Source organism: Hipposideros armiger, unplaced genomic scaffold (assembly GCF_001890085.2).
Source record: "Hipposideros armiger isolate ML-2016 unplaced genomic scaffold, ASM189008v1 scaffold_108, whole genome shotgun sequence".
NCBI lineage: Eukaryota > Metazoa > Chordata > Mammalia > Chiroptera > Hipposideridae > Hipposideros > Hipposideros armiger.
In genome coordinates, this window is record NW_017731458.1 from 2,368,602 (window position 1) to 2,387,854 (window position 19,253).

Sequence of the window (19,253 nt, forward strand, 5' to 3'; positions counted from 1 at the left end):
ACCCCGCCCCCACCACCCTGATATTACCCGCGCCGCCCGCCATTTTGTCTCCAGTGTCTCGTTTGCAGTCGACAGTGTGGAAGGGAGCGTCTTGGTCTGTAGGCGAGAGGCAGGGACCAGGGTCTATTGTCTGTGTTTGACTCCATAGTTTGGTCCGAGGCCTTCCGGAGCTTTCCCGGGGCAGTCGGCAGAGGTCGCCGAGACCGCCCCCGCCCCTCCCCGCTGTCCCAGGGACCGGGAGGGACCGAGCCCGCGTCACGCCCCTCAGCGCTCGCCGCTCCCTTCTCTGTCGTTGCGTCCGCATCGCGCCCCCGGAATCAGACGGTGCCCCATAGATGGCCAGCTTTCCTCCGAGGGTCAACGAGAAAGAGATCGGTGAGGAATGGGACGGTGGGTGAGGGGTGCTGGGGCGCGCAGGGGCTCCGGAGAGGCTGGGAATCCCCGCAGGAGGCTCAGGAGGAAACGTCTCCGAGTCTAAGGGGAGTAAAGGGTGAGCCCGGGCCAAGCCCTGGAGCGAACAGGAAGGAAGCGGCCCCGGGGGCTGGTGTCGCCGAGGGGTAAAGGGGATCATCACTGATGCAACGCCTGCCGTGCGCCGGACTCCGAGGGAGGCGGCGCGCAGATCTTAGCGCCGAGTAGCGAGGACTTAGTGGCTTTGTGGCCCGGGGCGGACACACACCCCTTGGGAACCCAGTTTCCTCATCGGAGGTCCACGCGGGGCCTTTATCTTGGGATTCTTCTTGGCTCTACGGCTGGGACGCCGAGTGGACCGGGGGAGTGGGCAGGTCTCAGGGACTCTTTTTAAGTTTACGACGCGAAAAGTAAACTTATGTGATCTGAGCTGCAGTGGAAGGGGGGGGGTCCTCATGTACAACAACCGCTCTTTAAGGAGAAATGCTACCAAAGAGGTGCTTGGAAAAAGCCCTAGTTTAAAAAATGCGATAGTGTTCAGAAAAGGCAGTGAGTGGTTCAGGGGAGGAGTCTCGGAGTTATCGTGCACACACAGAGGAGCAGGGAGGAAGCACGGGGGGTGGGTGGAGTGACAGAAGAGCAGACTCTGAAAACTGGTTTAGTGACTAGCCCTGCCATGCTGAAGGCAGGGCAACAGTGGATTGCAAAGGTTGTGTGCCAAGACCTACCGACTCCGTGCCTCAGTTTAAAAAGCACCTCACGTTGGTTAAATCCTCTTTTAAGGTAAAATAACTGGAGCAACTTTTGGGAGGAGTTGGGAGTGCCCGTGCATTGATAGATATACTTAGTCAACATTGGCCTTGCCAAGTCGGCATGCTATACACCTTAAGTATATACAGTATATTTTTTTAAAAATAAAGTGAATTTAGCATCTCCCCCCCCCAAAAAAAAAGAAGCCCCAACACTGAACTTACTGTGTTAAATGAAAATTGGAGATCGCTACTGAGTCGACAGCAAAGCTTTGCGTTTCCCTGTTCTTCCACTAAACGGGTGCCTTTACTAAATGCATGGAGAAGGTATTTATAGAGAAAGGGAGAAGGTGAAGTAGCCTAAACGCCCCGTGTCATCCTGTATTGTGGGTGAATTTAATCCAGAGACAGCTATCTTAAGAGTTCTGGACTTTAGTTCTCTTAGGGATGAGGTTGAATGGCAAGTTAGGAAGGGACTTGAACCCCGATTTTAAGAACAATTTTAGAATACAGAGAAAACAAAATTCATGTCCAATTTTTACTTTAACCCTTAAGACCAATACATTCTGAAGTGGAACATAGAACTCAAAAGTTCTTATTCTCAATCCAGTGGGGTTTTCTTACCCCTACTACACAGTATCACAACCGAGTGATCTGCCTTGCATTTATGTTTTAACTTCATCTTGTTGAACCATTTTGAAAACTTCAGTCCTCTCTAAGATATAGAGCTTCTTAGCATACCTGCAATAAGATATAACTGTCCACTAAGTAGTCTTTTTAATTTAATTTTTTTTCACATATTTAGGTCTCTGTTATTTCATGGATATAGTATCAAGTTACCAGCTAAGTGCCTAGACCTTTTCTAACCTTTTTTTTTTTTAAGTATCATTCGGATACAAGGTTAAACACTAATATCTTTGTAGTTTTGTATCCATCAATAAGGACCTAATTTTTCCCTTCTTTCTTGGGTATTATAGCTGTTTGATTTCTCCAGTACATACTGAAAGAGAAGAGATAAGATCCCATGAATAATTAAAGAAATTTATGTGACAGAGTTACTGCCTTGAGCTACTGGCCTCTCTCACAAGGCACTGTCAGAGATCCTCCCTTTCTGGTTATGAAATTGCAGGGAGGAATGTGAAGAAGGAGCTAAATCTGGTTTGCTTGGTTCAGCAGTGACTCAGATGATGTGTTACTACTGTGCAGACATTAATAATGTAGTGTTGTATCTATGGCCAAGTTTCTGTGGCTCACAGCCTTTCACTTATACAAAGGCTTTATGTCTGACATTTCTTAAAATACCAACATTAAACAGTTGCAGGTAATGTAATAAAGATTTAACTTACAAAAAATATTTTTTCAAAGCATGTCATTATAAACCTTGTGCTAGTTTATAATGTTGTACCAGTAAGTATGTAAATGAGTGCTTAAATCCATTTGATTAAAATGAGACCATTTGATATACTTGTTACAAGCAAAGAAACACAAGGTAATTATTAATACAATACTTGTAACAGTATTTATTTGGCAATTTTTTATAGTAGTCCCGTTTCTTGAATTTATATTTGAGAATAAATTATTTTATAATTTCGTGTCTTTGTTATTTAAATCAATTTTTTCATTGTTAATTTGTTACCACCCTTTATTTAAGAGGAGTTGTGTGGTTGTGGCCAAGGTAAAAGAAGAAAAAACAAACTGCCTTGTTATGAAAAAGATTTTGGGTTTTGAAAGAAAATACAGAGTGATCCTAAAATACAGACTAAAATATGAGTTTTCTGTGGGAAAGTTAGTCTTGCTTATGCTACTAAAGGAGAGGTGAGTTCTGGTCTAATGTACCACATGTTTTTGAACTTAAATGCAAGGGCCAGGCCCCTATTTTTTTGAGAAAGAAATTGCCTGAGTATACTTGTCTATAGTTTAACCAGGGGCTTTCCCTTTTTAAGATAATTCTTGCATTTTTCAGTCAAATTTTAAAAGTTGCTTCCCTTATTTAAGACCTTTGATTTTTTTTTTCCATCTAAGATTCATGATTTAAAAGATAGATGTGGTTAAACAGAAACCCAAGTTTAAAACAAAACAAAACATTGAAACAGGGATTGCAAATTCAGGGGCCAGGCACATAAAGTCCCCAAGTAAAATGACCATATAAGACTATGGGGCTTGGAGGATTTTAAGGACACATGGAGCAGCAAGCCTTTTCAAAAATGATTTGTATGTTTAAAAAATCACTATGCAGGTATATGAGGGTCACTGGTTTGTAAATTTTGTGTTAAGAAAGTCATGTTACTACCAGTGAAGTTAGTGTCACCTTATGCTGTATTAATACAAAGGAGGTGGAGCTAGGTGGGGGTTCTGCTGCTTTGATTAAGCCATACTGAAGTATTGTGTTTAATTCTGGGTGCCACTTTTTTGAGGGCCATTACTAACGAGTTTATCCGGAAAAGTACGATGAAGGTGAAGATGGGGGATGGACTCAAGACCATGTAATCTAAGGAATGATTGAAAGGACTAGAGATTTTAGCTTGGTGAAAATATTTAGTTGATGATATCATGGCTGTCTTCAATATGAATGTCATGTGAGAGCAGGATGAGGCTTATTCTCTTAGGTCAGCATCAGGACTGCGTAGGTGGAGTGACAAGAAAGACTCTGAGTTATCAGAAGGGAAATTTCTGATAACCTCGGCTACAGCAAATTAGAATGAGCCTTGTTAGGTATTCGTATTTATGAGTATCATAGAAAAATAGGTGTCAGCTTTATTTACTTTTTTTTTTTTTTAAGATTTTATTGGGGAATTGGGGGAAGGGGAACAGACAAGTTGCTGACCTTTTGTTCTTTGGTCTAGTTGTGGAGGACATCACTTCACTGGCCCATGTTGGTATCATTGCACTCTTCCTGGGTGAAGCAGTCACTCATTGGCCATTGGATGGCCGCTCACAGAGGCTGACGGCAGCTCACAAAGCTTTGTTTACTTTTTAAACCATAGCTTATTTGTTAATATAGCAAAGAATTGGGCAATGAAATATTTAAATCACTTGAAGCTTATACCTGTGCTTTCATATTCGTTCAGTAAATATTTACTGAGCATCTGTCATATGCCAGGTGCTACACTTGCTGTTGACGGAGCACACATCGAGTCTGGAAGTGTCACTGAATTAATACATTTTGAGGGTTTGTGTATATATATCTGCCCTAGCAATAGGAGTATAAATAGTTCTCATTGAACTGCACTATATAGAATATTTTGGAAGTTTAGTTGTTGAAAGTTTAAGCTGAAAAACAAGAGAATACACTAGCAATAACCAGACAACTGACCACAAAATAGATAAGAGGGAAACTAAACTTGACAATAATTTATAACTAAAAAGGAAAAATAGCAAAATTTGAAATCAGGACGAACCCAAGACAGCATTGGTGATACACTGAAAAAGGAGATCCTTTCCCAGAATTGAGGAAATTCCAGCTGAGTGTGCATGCACACACGTGCAGCAAGAGCTTCTTCATGCTTGTTAAACAGAAAAAAAAAAGTTCTCTGTACAGTCTGTTGATATACCAGCTTCTATTATGAATGCTAAATTTAAGTACTCTTAATTAAACTTAAAATGTATGGAATTGTCTATTATTTCTCCTTTTAAAATTACTCAATAGTTGAGTGAGTCCCGAAGTAATATGGAGGCAGTCTCAAAAACATTGTTGGTTATATATTATTTCCTGTATTTTTATTTTTCCTTTTAGTGAGATCACGTACCATAGGTGAACTTTTAGCTCCAGCAGCTCCTTTTGACAAGAAATGTGGTCGTGAAAATTGGACTGTTGCTTTTGCTCCAGATGGTTCGTACTTTGCTTGGTCCCAAGGACATCGTACGGTAAAGCTTGTCCCGTGGTCCCAGTGCCTTAAGAACTTGTAAGACTCTTTTCTTTTGTGTATTTTGTATCTGTTCATAGGATTTCCTGTTTTCTCTGTGTGGAGTAATAAAAAGATTTTGATATTTAAGTTTTTCCTTTCTAGACTGTTGTAAATGGGCTTTATCAAAAGCTGAATATATTATTGGAAAATTTGTGGGATGAACTGTCTGGCCTTATACATTATAGACCTCTTTCTCAGATACTTTTGTGTCTTTAAGCATTTCTGTGTATTAAAAGGCAGATTGTGCCTTGGTGTAGTTGTATGTATTGTGTATGTATTGTGCCAGGTCAGACGACCTTTGTTATGTGATACTTCTTGGATTTCACAACATTATATTAGATAACAGTGATGCATAGATTATGTAATTAATTTTTATGTACTTACTTGGGTTCAATTGAGTTTGAATATTTATTGAAAGTTTTTCTAAAATGCATCATACTAAATTTAGTCTTTCCCTGCTTTTTGTGTCTATTGGACCTTCATGGTTATATTTATTAATGTCCTTATTGCATATTACTGTAGGTCTAGAAAGTATGAGAAACTACCGATTATTATGGGGGATTTTTTTAGGTAATTTTCTGGTGTCAGCTTCACAGTATCTTAAGTTCTTGTGTTTTTTTGTTTTTTGCTTGTTTATATTTTAGGTTAATTAAAGGAGTCCTAATTGATATAGTGGTTTTGAGGAATATTCTGAAACAAATAATTATAAATTATTTTATTGTTGAGCTTTCTTTTTCAGCCACTGAGAATATCTTTTGATTTAAATTTATTCGGTCATGCCCTCATAGCTAAAGCAACTTTTTCCCTTCCCATTTATTGTTATTTAGTATCACTTTAATAATATTGAGGTTGTTTTAACAAACGTTTATCATTTCATATCCACCGGAATCTAGAGTAATAACTAGATCTCAATCTGCCCCCCTTTTTTCCCCAGTCTCTTGCATGGCACCAAGAATATCACCAACTCAAGCAGTTTGAGATTGTCAAGACAAAATAGTGATGGTGCTCAGAAAAATAAGCCTCGTGAACATATTATAGACTGTGGTGATATAGTTTGGAGTCTTGCTTTTGGATCTTCAGTTCCAGAAAAACAGAGTCGCTGTGTAAATATAGAATGGCATCGATTCAGATTTGGACAAGATCAGCTACTCCTGGCCACAGGGTTAAACAATGGGCGTATCAAAATATGGGATGTATATACAGGTATGGAGTCATAGTTTTAAAAGCAAGCTTGATTGTTTTATGATGTAGGGCATTGCTCGTAGTCAATAGGATATATGATTTGAAGATTTTAACTTCATTGAAATGTAAGAATTGGTGTGATGAATGTGTTTTTATAATTGGCCTGAATAGCATCTTCAGCTGTGGTTTTAATTTAGAGTAATAGAGTTCACACTGCTTGATCACTCTTCAGAGAATATTACAGCAGGAAATGCATGTCTAAGGAATGTTTAATTATCACTTATAACTAGTAATTTAGTTTATTACTCAGGTAGCAAGGTGTTTTCTTATATAGTTTTCAGTGATTGATAGCTTACAGGTTTCAAGGCAAATCTGGTTTTCAACAATTGTTATATAACCTTTGGAAGGCTTTAGTGACATTTTATTGAAAGTTTAAATAGGATCAGAAGTTACCTTTTTGGGGCAATTAAAAGTAAATGTGTTGCTTATTACCTAAAACAGTTTCTGGCTGATAGTATGTATACTCAAAAATTTGAAGGATTATTTTTTTAAATGATCATTAAGGCAGTATGTACACTAGAACACAGCAAGTGATACTAACATTTGATTGATTTCTTGACAAAAATTTAAGATAAGCACATAGATTTTCACAGAAAACAAAACTCTTACCATATTAGATAAAGTACATTTTTTTCACTAAGATTATGTTTCAAAATTTAGGTTGTTGTGGAATAACATGCATCTTTGGGGGAGTTGGACAGTCCATTAGTAATCAAGGCCAAGGAAAAGAAAAAGGAAATTTCGATTTTATATTTTAAAATCATACTATACAAAGATTTAAAACTGATAATATTGTAAGTTTTCTTGATACTAAATTAATTTGATGCAGGAGTTTGTATACATTTCAGAAATTCCCTTTTAATTTTTTCTAATAAATATAGACTTTGCTATCCTGGAAATAATTCATTTTAAAACAATGTAGGGCCGGCCGAGTGGCGCGATGGTTAAGAACTGGCTTGGGATGCCAGAGGGCCCCGGTTCGGATCCCACATATGAGGGCCAGTGACCTGCCCTCCACAGCTAAGATGCTGAACAACAGCTCAACCTGGAGCTGGGCTACCATGAGTCGCCGGCAACTGCGCAGGATGCAGCCCCTGCTGCAGTGGGTTGCCATTGGGCTACCGTGTGTAGCCAGCAGCCAGCGTGAGCAGCCCTCAAGCCACCGTGAGCGGCCGTCCAGAAGCCGGCAACTAATCTGCCTCGCCTGGGAAGAGCGCAATGATGGTGCCAACTTGGGCCAGTGAAGCAACATCCTCCACAACTAGACTGAAGAACAAAAGGACAGCAACTTGTCTGTTTCCTTTCCCCCAACTCCCAGCACTATTCCCATCCCCCCAATTCCCCAATTAAAAGAAACAAAAAACAAAAAAAAACAATGTAAATAGCAAATCTTTAAAAATAATAGTAAAGCACTAATAAGTCATTTTATACTTCATAAGCTAAGGAGGTGCGCAGGTATTTCTAGTCATTTTTTTTAATGGTGAGGAATATTATTTTATAAAATAGAAGCTGATAAAAATTATTAACATTGTATTATTTTCCCCTTCCATTATATTTAGGAAAACTCCTCCTTAACTTGGTAGATCATACTGAAGTGGTCAGAGATTTAACTTTTGCTCCAGATGGGAGCCTGATCCTAGTGTCAGCTTCAAGAGACAAAACTCTGAGAGTGTGGGACCTGAAAGATGATGGTATGTCTTTTTTTCCAGGCTGTGAAAAAGATTAGTTTCTTGATGTTGCTACTGAGAGGTATTGGGTTCATCTGGGGCATTTGACCTTAAAAATAGTGTATGATCAAAGTTGCCTTTTCTCTGTTTAGTCCTTTGGTCCCTTTCCTTGTATAGACCACACAAAACCATAAATGTGACCCAGAATAATATCTGCTAGTTCTCTAACAGCCTCAAGCTGGAGATTGACAGGCTTGCTTATGGGTAAGGTGGCTTAAATTGAAAGGCGTAGGAAGCAGACCCTCAGATTTGGAGAATTCTTCCAGCTGATGGATAGTAACCATTGCCTAATAAAATAATATGTTAATATTTCCAAACCATGAGGTACCTCTTCTGCATTTTATCAGTTCTCCAATAGCTCAGTGAGTGAAGGGATCCCAAGAGTTAAAATAGTTAGATAACTAAATTTTTATGTTTTTTTGTATATCAAATAGTGCTTGCTTTCTCAACATATTTTCAGTTGTGTGCATATTTTAAGAATATAGACTCAGGAAAATGTAAGCTTCAGGAGAGTGGGGACTTTGTCTTATTCACAGCTGTATCCTCACTGCCTGGCATGTAGTAGGTATTTATTAAGTATATATAAAACTAAGAATTAAAATATACTTGGCCATAATTGTGTGCTTTGGGCATAAAGCACTGGGACTTTGGAGTGGAATATAGTTATCAAAAAGGAAGAAGGTTGAAAAAGCATTTTGAAGATAATCATCAAGTCTGAACCTTTTGGTGTTCCAGTTCAGTTCCTTCGTTTGTTGAATAAAGGGATAAGACTAAAAGAATTCTATCTTCCATAAGTGAACGGTCAGCAGACTTAAAGGGCCACATGGCAAATACTGTAGGCTTATGGACCATGCTACCTCTGCCATTGGAGCACAACGTAAACAAACGGCTATGATCGTGTTCCAATAAAACTTCACTTACAAAAACGAGCAACTGGTGTATATTGCCAACCTCTGTTATAGATAAATCACTGCTATAGGCGTTTGTGATTCTGCCGTTTTTGATTGATCCTCGTTTAAAGTGGATTGATTCTAGGGTTAACATGGGTATTTCTTTTTGTTCAGGAAACATGATGAAAGTATTGAGGGCCCATCAGAACTGGGTGTACAGCTGTGCATTCTCTCCTGACTCTTCCATGCTGTGTTCCGTGGGAGCCAGTAAAGCAGTATGTGTCAAAGTTCTTGTACATTTGTTGTGAATTGGATTATAATCATGTGTGCATAATCATTTGAAATCTAAGTAACCTATTAAGTTTTGCTCGGTGTCATGAATATCTTAAATGTTTTATTTCGTGATGGAGAATTTGCATGAGGGAAATTAAATATAGTTATTGTGAAGTGAGAAATTAGATTGCTTTTAGTTAGAGAAAATATTCATAAAATAAGGGGTGTGTCAAATTTATTTTTTCTAAGATCTAGGAAAGTTTATGTGCTATACAAGAGATTGAGTCCAAATGTTAAGACATTCCCTTGCTAATAATAATTTTCTTCTCTGTTGTTCTATATTTTTTTTTTCTGGTCCAGTTTGCTGTTTAAAAAAGTTTTGAGTCCCAGCTGGTCCTGGACATTTAACTGAGAAAAAAAAAAAGTAACTTAAAAACCTAATAAGAATAAAAATAGCACTCATGTATGTCCTAGAGTGAATTACAGAAGAAATTTGATATGGTCTGCCTTAACATTAACAGACATAGCATACCTGTAGATTTAAGTGTCAAGTGACACTTTTAAGAGGGCTATGCTTATTGATGAACTCGTGTCGTTGTTTGTCTACCAGCTCTGAGTTAGTATGGTTAAAGAGATCTCATTAGCTTTGGATATTTATGAAAATGGTTGAAGTCCAAATACATGTGATGATCACAATACATTTTGAAATAATGGGGGGAAGGGGGTGTGAGGGGTGGTTAAAATGCATTTTATTTAGCCAAGAAGTATGTTAAAATGATAGTTGCAAATGTTGGAAGTTTAGAAAAAAATATTCAGTTCTTTAAAAATCATAAGAAGAACAAAGCTAGATGTTGACATTGCTATTTTAGGCTGTGTGTTTTCCATATGCTTCTTGCTTTCCCTGTCACAGGTGGTGGCAGCAATATTGGTGTGATTGAGGTTATGCTGGCACCACTCGCACACAGGCGCACAATGGTGTTAGCTGGGCAGAAAGAGTGGCATCTCTGGCTACCGGGCTGGGGGCGACCTTTACCATAGGATGAAGTAACCTTGCCTTCGGCTGCAAGGTGTACTGTACGTACACAGGTGCTGGTCGATGTCCACTTTCTGCTTTTCTTTCTTTCTTTTTTTCTTTTTTAAAGTAATTTCCCCCACAGTGAAACCCACTGACTCCTCCAAGTAAATTGATCTTCCAGTCTGATGGAATTGGGAGTCTTATAAGTGAAACCAATTTAATGTAATATAATTGGCTTTCAGATGGTTTCTCTGTACTATTTTTTGGAATTCTTTGAGATGCTAGAGATTCCTAAGTCTAATCCAATTTAAAATTTGTATTTATTTTTCTTTGGAAGTAATATATTGTGTCTGTGCAGAAAAAAATATAGCCAAAAGGATTGCTTTATCCCAAGAGGAGGAGACGTTGTCTTAGTAGGATTGTTATAAACCTCCAAGCTCACATTTAATATAACAGACTGCAGTAAACATTAGAATCCTATTTAAAGCTGTTCTGCACAGTCTAATTACTGATTTTAGAATCTAAAACTATATGTGAACTTGTACTACAGTAATTTAAATGTTTTATATTTAAAATAAGTAATGATTGTGGTCAGTTTGGGAAAAGTAAGACTAGCAAATCTTGATTCACAGAAATGTTAATTGTATTATTTTAGTAAATTAGCATTTTCATTTTATAATATGGTTTAACATCCTTGTTGTTTGCCAAAGAAATTTCATTTGGCTGTGAAAATTCTCTTTGCTTGCAGTATCTGTTTCTCTTCCTAGGCTCACGTTGGTGACCCAAGCCTTTTGTAAACAAGTGATTATCTCAAAGGGAGATGCCAATGGAGTAACAATTTGTTAACCTTACATTTTCTGTCTGTATATTTTTTAAAAATTTGGTAGTTTCTGGAAAAAAAAAAGAAGGGGTTTGTAGTACTTAACCCTATTTATTTCTGTATATTTTAGTTAATTAGTTTTTGGAATAAATGGATTTCAGTATAACTTGTGGTTAAATTGCACTGCCTTTTTAATGTTTAGGCTTATTTTTTAATTAACATTTAACAGAAACATTTGAAATAGAATTTGCATGTCTATTTTAATTAACTTAAAGACTGATTTTAATCTGACTATGACACTGAGCATATTCCTTTAATTATTCATAATTTATAATGTTTAATTTAATATAATCTGAGTTAAATTTAGCAATTTTAGTTTAAGATGTGCCATTTTGTCCTGTGTGTGTCTGAAAGAAGCTATAACATTTACCTTTTTATTGCAGGTTTTCCTTTGGAATATGGATAAATATACCATGATAAGGAAACTAGAAGGACATCACCATGATGTTGTAGCTTGTGACTTTTCTCCTGATGGAGCATTACTGGCTACTGCATCTTATGATACTCGAGTATATATCTGGGATCCACACACTGGAGACATTCTAATGGAACTTGGGTGAGCATGAATTACTTTAGTCTGTAATTCATCTCTCGCTATCAGTATAGCTTTTAAGAAATTTCATGAATGATTAGGGTCACTAACATGTGAAACGTAAAATTGCAGTCTATTGTAATTTAAAATTTCAGTATTATTTAAGCCCTTGAATAATGCAAAGCTTTTAGGTGTAAATTCTAAAAATAAATTGGGCTCTCTTGATACAGAGCTTGTTATTTAATATAGTACGTGACTGTAGAAGTCATTTAGAGTTCCATGTTGGGGAAAAATAGTTAAAAGTGGAGTTGGAATTAACTTTAGTGTCTTAACCCACATTGTAAAAAAGAGATTAGTAATACTCTTCGGGTCCCTTTGATTTAATTTGAATACATCAGCTTTTCTCAAGCCTTCTTAGTTGTGTTTATTAAGGCCACTTTAAACATTACACAAAGACAGATGTAGTACTTTGTACCTGGATAGTTCTGTTTCTTGAACCAACTCTCATTTCCACTAAAAACATGTATTTTGACCTCAGGCACCTGTTTCCCCCACCTACTCCAATATTTGCCGGAGGAGCAAATGACCGATGGGTACGATCTGTATCTTTTAGTCATGATGGACTGCATATTGCAAGCCTTGCTGATGATAAGTAAGTATGTGAATTACAGTTTGACCTATTCATTATAGTCTTTTAAAGATTTCCTTTCATCCTTCCACTTAATGAAAACATTCTTAAGAACCCCCCCCCCCCAAAAAAAAAAGCCTCTCTGCAGTTTTTTGTCTCTTTCCCTAGACAAGACCTTGGGAGATGTTGGTGTGTCTTAAAGAATATTGAACTGAACAGTATGCATGTAAACTAATGTATGCCTTTCCCTGTGTTCTTTGTTAACTAGTTTAGGCAAACTGGGTAGAATTTTTTATTAGCTTTTAGCCTACCTCACAGATTTTTTTCAGTATTAACAAAAGTTGAAGCAAAAGGACATTCTCAAAATGAAACAAATAGTAAAAAATAGTTTGTATCTACTGCAATTGAGACTACAAGATGAAATGTCACACGAGTGAGATGTGTTGCTTATTGGTAAGAAGCAGAAACTAGATTAGCCATTCCATTTTCTCATGCGTTTATCATACAATGTGGATGATATAGCATTAAGAATTTAGTCATATTAACTCAGAAAGCAACTCATCATCTTTCTAGAATGTTAGCAGATACACAGGGAGAGTTCTTTTTTATTTGCCAGAAATCATTGTTTTCCTGTTTGCTCAGATAGATTCTGAATGTCAGTTCTTTGCCATTCCTGGACACAATTTACCTAGATGAAAAGGCTTTATATAAATGTCTTGGGAAGAGAGTAGACAGATCGTATATGATTGGGTTTTACATGTAAGAAAGTAAGGAGAAAGCCTTTGGTTGTGAGCATAATGTATCTGAACTAGGAAGGAGAGGCAGACATGCATTATAGCCTCTTAAGTGTGAGTTGATCCAAGTTACCGATTGGTACAGACTGTAAAGGACTTTATAAAGCAAGTTACAGTAATTGCTTGCTGTGGTGATTTGTATGTGTATGTATTTTGTGACTCAGAACACAGTGGCATTTCTTTCTCAATTTTAAAAGTTGTTTTTACCTTAAATTTCCTTCTAGATACTTACTGGGCAATTTTATTTCCTTCCCAGGATGGTGAGGTTCTGGAGAATTGATGAGGATTATCCAGTACAAGTTGCATCTTTGAGCAATGGTCTTTGCTGTGCCTTTTCTACTGATGGCAGTGTTTTAGCTGCTGGGTAAATCGATTTTTCTGGGTTATTTTTGTTTTTTTGTTTTATTTTAAGAGACAATTTAAGGTGGCTTTTAGTCAAGGCAGCCAGTATTTATTGTCAGTAAATCTTCCACAAGCGCTCTTTATGATAATATTACTTTGTCATAGAGGAAATTGGTTAAGGAAATTAGGTTTTAATGTGTAGCTTGTGACTCTAATACACAGTGTGGGATGTTAGTTTGATGTTGAAATACAGGTACTTGGATAACTGAGCTTGTGATTTTTTGGTTTCTGAATAGGACCCAGGATGGAAGTGTGTATTTTTGGGCCACTCCAAGGCAGATCCCTAGCCTTCAACACTTATGTCGCATGTCAATCCGGAGAGTGATGCCCACCCAGGAAGTCCAGGAGCTGCCGATTCCTTACAAAGTACTGGAGTTTCTCTCCTATCGTATTTAGAGGACTCTGCCTTCCCTAGTGGCAGGGACGGATAGCACATTTCACACAAACCTCAAGCTTGACTGACTTCAAGTATCTGTTTTCCAAGGTTTAGAAGATTTATTTAATTTGATACATTCTTGTACTGCATTTCGATCAGTTGAGCTTTTAAAATATTATTTATAGACTATAGGAGAAATATTCCTGAACATATCAAATGTAAATTTTTTTTAAAATGTAACTGTGAAAACATACATACCTGTACATATTTAGATATAAGCTGCTATGTGTTGAATGGACCCTTCTGCTTTTCTAAGTTTTAGTTCCAACATGTATATATTGCTTCAGTAGAACCATAATATGTATCTTTGCTGTAAAGTGGAAGGATTTTTTTTTTTTTATTCTGGGACACTGAGTTTAGATGGTTTAAATATTGAACTTAAAACTGAATTGCCTCATATAAAATGTACGTTTGGTGGGGAGGGTTGCGGGGACAGACAACTGACTTGCAGGTAAAACACAATTTTTATATAGGGAAAGGATTTTGTTTTCCCTGGGAATAACATCTGAGAGGTAGAATCTGAACGTGACATTATTAAATTAAAAACAGCCAGGATATAACTAGAAAAAGACTGTCTTTTTTTTCTTAAACACCTGCTGCAGGCCTTAATTTTGGAAAGCAGCTTGCTACTTTAACCCTTGTGGTATAAAGTATACATTTTAGTCAATTTGAAAATCCATCTACTGTATTATTGCTAAATATTTGTTGTTTATATTAAGGGATAATTATTTTAAGACCATGGTTGTTTTTTGTCTTTTTTTTTTTTTTACATATATCCTATGTTTCTGCAGGGGATAATATTGGTGACTTACCAAAGAGAAGCAATACAGTATACCTGCTTTTGCCTTCTGTTATTTATCTTACCTGCAGATATTAAGAATGTATACATTATGTAAAATGCTTGATTATATATTTTTGTTGAGTTTTTTTAATTAAAGACTTGTAAAAAACAACAACACTATCTTCTGAAAGTTTCTTAAATATGTTGGAAGGCTTAATACTTTTTGTCTGTCTCCATTTGTAAGATTGATGGAGCACCATAAGCAAATTAAAAGCAAGAAAGGTAATGAACAAATAGCACAAGGATAGGGCACTGCTTTAGAGTTAATGCTTCATGAATTCAACTTCTACATTGGTTTGTCCTGGGTGAACTGCTTACTTTAAAAATTCCAGAACAAAGGGAAATAACTACTGAGCAAAAGAAAAATATGATCTTTTAGGGGAACTAACAGACTTAGAGTAAAGCTATCTGGTTAAAGTAGCCATAAGAAAAATCTAGTGATGTGGACTCTTTAAGGAGGCAAAAAAAGAGGAAAACTTTTATTAGCTCTGTGTGCTCTGGAAGACTTGATTGTTTCCACTAAGAAATTATTTGGAAGTTCTTAGAAATTTGAAAGCCAGTGGAAAATTTGCCAAAGTTCTTGAGAGTCGCGTATATTTTACAAAAAGAAGCACAAAAGCATCTTATCTTTAAACCTGTTATGATTTTTTAATGCATTTTATTTTGTAGTATACCTACTTTATAATTATAAAATGAGATGCATTACTTACTCTCCAGATCATTAAATTACTCTCCAACCAACTTATCCTACGCAGTAAAAATAGCAGTTTTGGATGATACATTCTCTGAGAAGGCCAGAATTGCTTGAGACTACTTCCTGTGAAAAAGGTAGTGCCAAGATGAAAGGAAGATTGCAGAATATGAGTCAAGTAGAAACACGCTTACATTTTCCATTTGTCTTTTGGGAATAAACTAATAACAGGATGGCAATTCGTGGCCTGAGTGACCAAAGCAAAGGAAGTAGGGAAGATGTGGTTGGATTATTAACGTAGGTCAGCTTCTAGCTACATGATTTAAAAATGCTGCTGCTGCTTTCTCTCTTCTAGTCTTTGCCACAAGCATGTCATTTGGAGAACTGGCAGGAGGTCATTTCTGTTCAGATTTGATTTTCTAGTTTAGTGCCTCATTGGGCTGCGTGCAAACGTAGGAAAATGCCTCTCCCACTCAGCAGCCACGCTATCTTTACACAGTTTCAAATGATTTAAAGTGACTTCAAATGACTCAGTCCTACAACTTGCTCTTAGGTTGGCAGATCTTAAATTTATAATCCTTGACATTCCCTGCCTGCTTGTGTATGAGGCAAAGTTGGATTCAACTGGTTTGCTCTGCAAGACAGCGAGACCAAAAAATGGCTGGACTACACCAGAGCGTGCTGGTGGGTTGAGGCACTGGTTCATGGATGCAGAAGACTTGACTTGGCTGTCTGCCAGCCAGCACACGGATAAGAAAATACAAAGTGTGAGAAGTAAAACACCGTCTCAAGCCAAAAACCATAGAGACAGTGACTCCAATATCCAGATGAATCAGAATGAAGGTTTGTGGGTTATAAACATAATTCTGACCAGGTTCTGGCCTAAGGCAATTCATTTCAACTATAGAATGTATAGATGTTAAACAATATCTGTCATAGTTACATATGGATTTATTATTGTATGTTAGTTTCAAAATCATAGCTAAAGCATCAGTTATTTATTTATTTATTTATTTATTTTAAAGATTTTATTGGGGAATTGGGAGAGGGGAACAGCTCTGGGGAATCTGGGGAAGGAGAACAGAGAAGTTGCTGTCATTTTGTTCTTCAACCTAGTTGTGGAGGATGTTGCTTCATTGGCCCGTGTTAGTATTATTGCGCTCTTCCCAGATGAGGCAGATCAGTCGCCGGCCTCTGGACGGCCGCTCACGGTCGCTCTTGGCAGCTCACACCGGCTGCCGGCCACTCACGCTGGCTGCCAGCCACACACGGTAGCTTATGGCAGCCCACTGCAGCCTACGCCATTGCCGGCGACTCAGGGCAGCCCAGCTCCAGGTCCAGCTGTTGTTCACCATCTTAGCTGTAGAGGGCAGTGTCACTGTCCCTTATGTGGGATCCGAACCGAGGCCCTCTGCTCAGAGCTGGCGTCCCAAACCAGCTCTTAACCAACACACTACTTGGCTGGCCCTGTTTTTTTTGTTTTTTGTTTAATTTTTTATTGGGGAACAGTGTATTTCTCCAGGACCCATCAGCTCCAAGTAAAGTAGGTGTTTCAATCTAGTTGTGGAGGGCATTTTTCCAGGACCCATCAGCTCCAAGTCCAGTCATCTTCAATCTTTTGGGTTGTTGGAAAAGTCATGACATATTTTTTCTGTTTTTCGTTGCAAAAATGCGTCATGACTTTTCCGACAACCCAATAGTTGTGGAGGGCGCAGCTCCTTGGCTCATGTGGGAATCGAACCAGCAACCTTGGTGTGATGAACCTGTGCTCTAACCACCTGAGCTAACTGGCTGCTCTGAGCATCAGTTGTTTTTAAGTCCTCCCCTCAGAAGGAAGAGCTGTTGGTAGGAAACACTAAAGTGCAACCTGGAAAAATGGTCATAAACGTGGCTTCTGTGTATCATAAGATGTTTGGGAGGAATGATTACTACACAATGTCAACCTGCCCTTTGCCCTGTAAAGCTTGCTTTTAGCCAAAAGCAAAACATTCAGTCTGAAGCAGGTGTAAAGTGACATTTTATAGGTGGTTGAGTAGTTCTGTGGTTGTGATTTGTTATTACGGTGGGTGGTTTGTGTGGTTGTGATCTGTATTTGTATAGGCTTATTTTAACAGTTGAAGAGTCAGGGAAAAAAGATTGAGGCTAGGATTGGGGAAGGAAAAGCAATTCAATTTAGATTCACTCCAGCATTCTTTTCCCTAGTAGAGACTACAGCTATAATTATCCTTGTGGTTTCCCTGTTAGAGATAATGATAGAAACCCAGGGAACTTTTCCCCCGTCATACCACAGAGAGGTCTTCTGCTGTAAAAGTAAACCCTACACTTTGCTGAGGAAAAACTGGAATACAGTGATGCTGGAGATAGGTTTTAAATAAGTCTAAAGCACTAATGACTCTTTGTAAAAATTGTTCTCCAAAGAGTGTGAACTGCAGAAATCATCTAATGTAAGTCAGAAAATGAGAAATGAAATGACTTGTAATGAAGACAGATAAAGTGGCAACTCCAATAAGTTGTTTTGTGTATATTATAATAATGAAAGTTTCTTACAGGGAAAAAAAATGATGTATGTTAAAAGATACCTGAGAAAGAGAAATGAGGCTAATATAAAATGGAAACTATAAAGACACACATTTTCACTAAGTGAGCCAAATATTTGGCTGTAAACCAACACAAAATGGAAAGCCACCCAGTAAGTCATATGATTCAGTGTCTGTCTCATAGCAATTGTGAGGAAACTCACAATGAAAGCTTCCTAGCGGACCAGCAGGAATGCTTCTTGAAAACTTAAAAAGATGGAATTCTGCTAGATCACACAAATAGCCATTTTTCATATTTCTCAACCGTCTCCCCACCACCAAGACCCCTAGGGTGATTTGGCAGGAATTACATAGGTTTCAAGTTCTCTCCTGAACGAAACCAGTAGAGCTTAGAAGAGAAACGCCAAGCATTACTATGGTTGTTGCAAGGGTCTGCAGCCCCAAGTCCAGGGTCCCCACCATCCCCTATTTTGTGACACAAGCCTATGTCACTTGTTTACTCAATTTCACGACATGCCCACATCTTGTAGATATTTGAGTTTCTGACCTAGATGGCCTCTTTTTGGTGGCCACAGACAAGCTGCTTCAACCCGGGGTGGTCTCTCGCCCCTTGAATTCCATCAGTCTAATTTCCACTTCACTTGGCCTTTCAAAGGTGCCCTGTTGCTAGTTAACTCTTTAGGGATTGGTGCCTCACTTAGAACGCAGATGCCTCACACCTGGGCAGGGGGTGGTTCTCTCAGTCGTCTCTCACAGCGCTCTTCCTCTGGCTGGCTCTTGGGTCACAGTGACTGGTTGTTGGAACCATAGAAAGGTGAGAGAGCAGCCCAGGTCAGCAGTCATGGAAGTACCCCTGGCTTGGTGAGCTTGGGTTGGAGGCCCAGTGCCAGCCATCCAGCTTGTGCTGCGAGAAAGCTGCTACCTCAGACCGTCTGGGTCATGCTGCCCAACCCCTGGCAGAGACCCAGCCTTCTAGGCTTGGCCAGTCTGGCCTCAGATCAAGAGGATATTCATACAGCAGGTTGGCCCAGTTTCTCACCCCAGGGCCTGTTGCCCAGAGGGCTTTGCAGAAGTGCTGGCTGAGGCTGCAGTCCCAAGAAAGACTTGGGTGGTTGCTGGCTTTGCTGCATAACAGCTTGTAACTTTGGGAGCTTTGATATAAAAAAAAGTGCTGTAATAATGGCTCGTCTCCATGATTAGTGTTTGCTTTTTGTTTCCTATCTGCACAGTGGCGGTATGTGGTAGGCGTTCAACATTTGTTACTACCACCATTTGTTGTTGAGCACTGCCCGCATGCTCA

At 38.4% G+C, this 19,253-nt stretch overlaps 1 protein-coding gene across 2 annotated transcripts; it reads left to right on the top strand.

Annotated features, from left to right (window-relative positions):
• Positions 1 to 24: 24 nt before the first annotated feature.
• WSB1 (WD repeat and SOCS box containing 1) lies at positions 25 to 14,700 on the top strand. Of its 2 annotated transcripts, XM_019647075.1 has the most exons (9): positions 25 to 375; positions 4,894 to 5,062; positions 6,000 to 6,268; positions 7,867 to 7,998; positions 9,099 to 9,199; positions 11,476 to 11,648; positions 12,163 to 12,276; positions 13,303 to 13,410; positions 13,685 to 14,700. In XM_019647075.1, exons 1-9 carry the CDS (start codon positions 336 to 338, stop codon positions 13,842 to 13,844), a joined length of 1,266 nt encoding a protein of 421 aa, XP_019502620.1. In that variant the 5' UTR covers positions 25 to 335; the 3' UTR covers positions 13,845 to 14,700. The 2 variants fall into 2 exon arrangements, with proteins under 2 accessions (XP_019502620.1, XP_019502621.1); XM_019647076.1 differs by lacking the exon at positions 25 to 375 and having other exon boundaries at positions 4,900 to 5,024.
• The last annotated feature ends 4,553 nt before the right edge of the window (positions 14,701 to 19,253 follow it).

Bases quoted from the DNA above. Each gene is read 5' to 3' on its own strand.
- WSB1 (XM_019647075.1), top strand. From the start codon at position 336: ATGGCCAGCTTTCCTCCGAGGGTCAACGAGAAAGAGATCG. The intron at 6,269-7,866 runs GTATGGAGTCAT...CATTATATTTAG, and splicing joins AATATGGGATGTATATACAG to GAAAACTCCTCCTTAACTTG. The intron at 13,411-13,684 runs GTAAATCGATTT...GTTTCTGAATAG, and splicing joins GGCAGTGTTTTAGCTGCTGG to GACCCAGGATGGAAGTGTGT.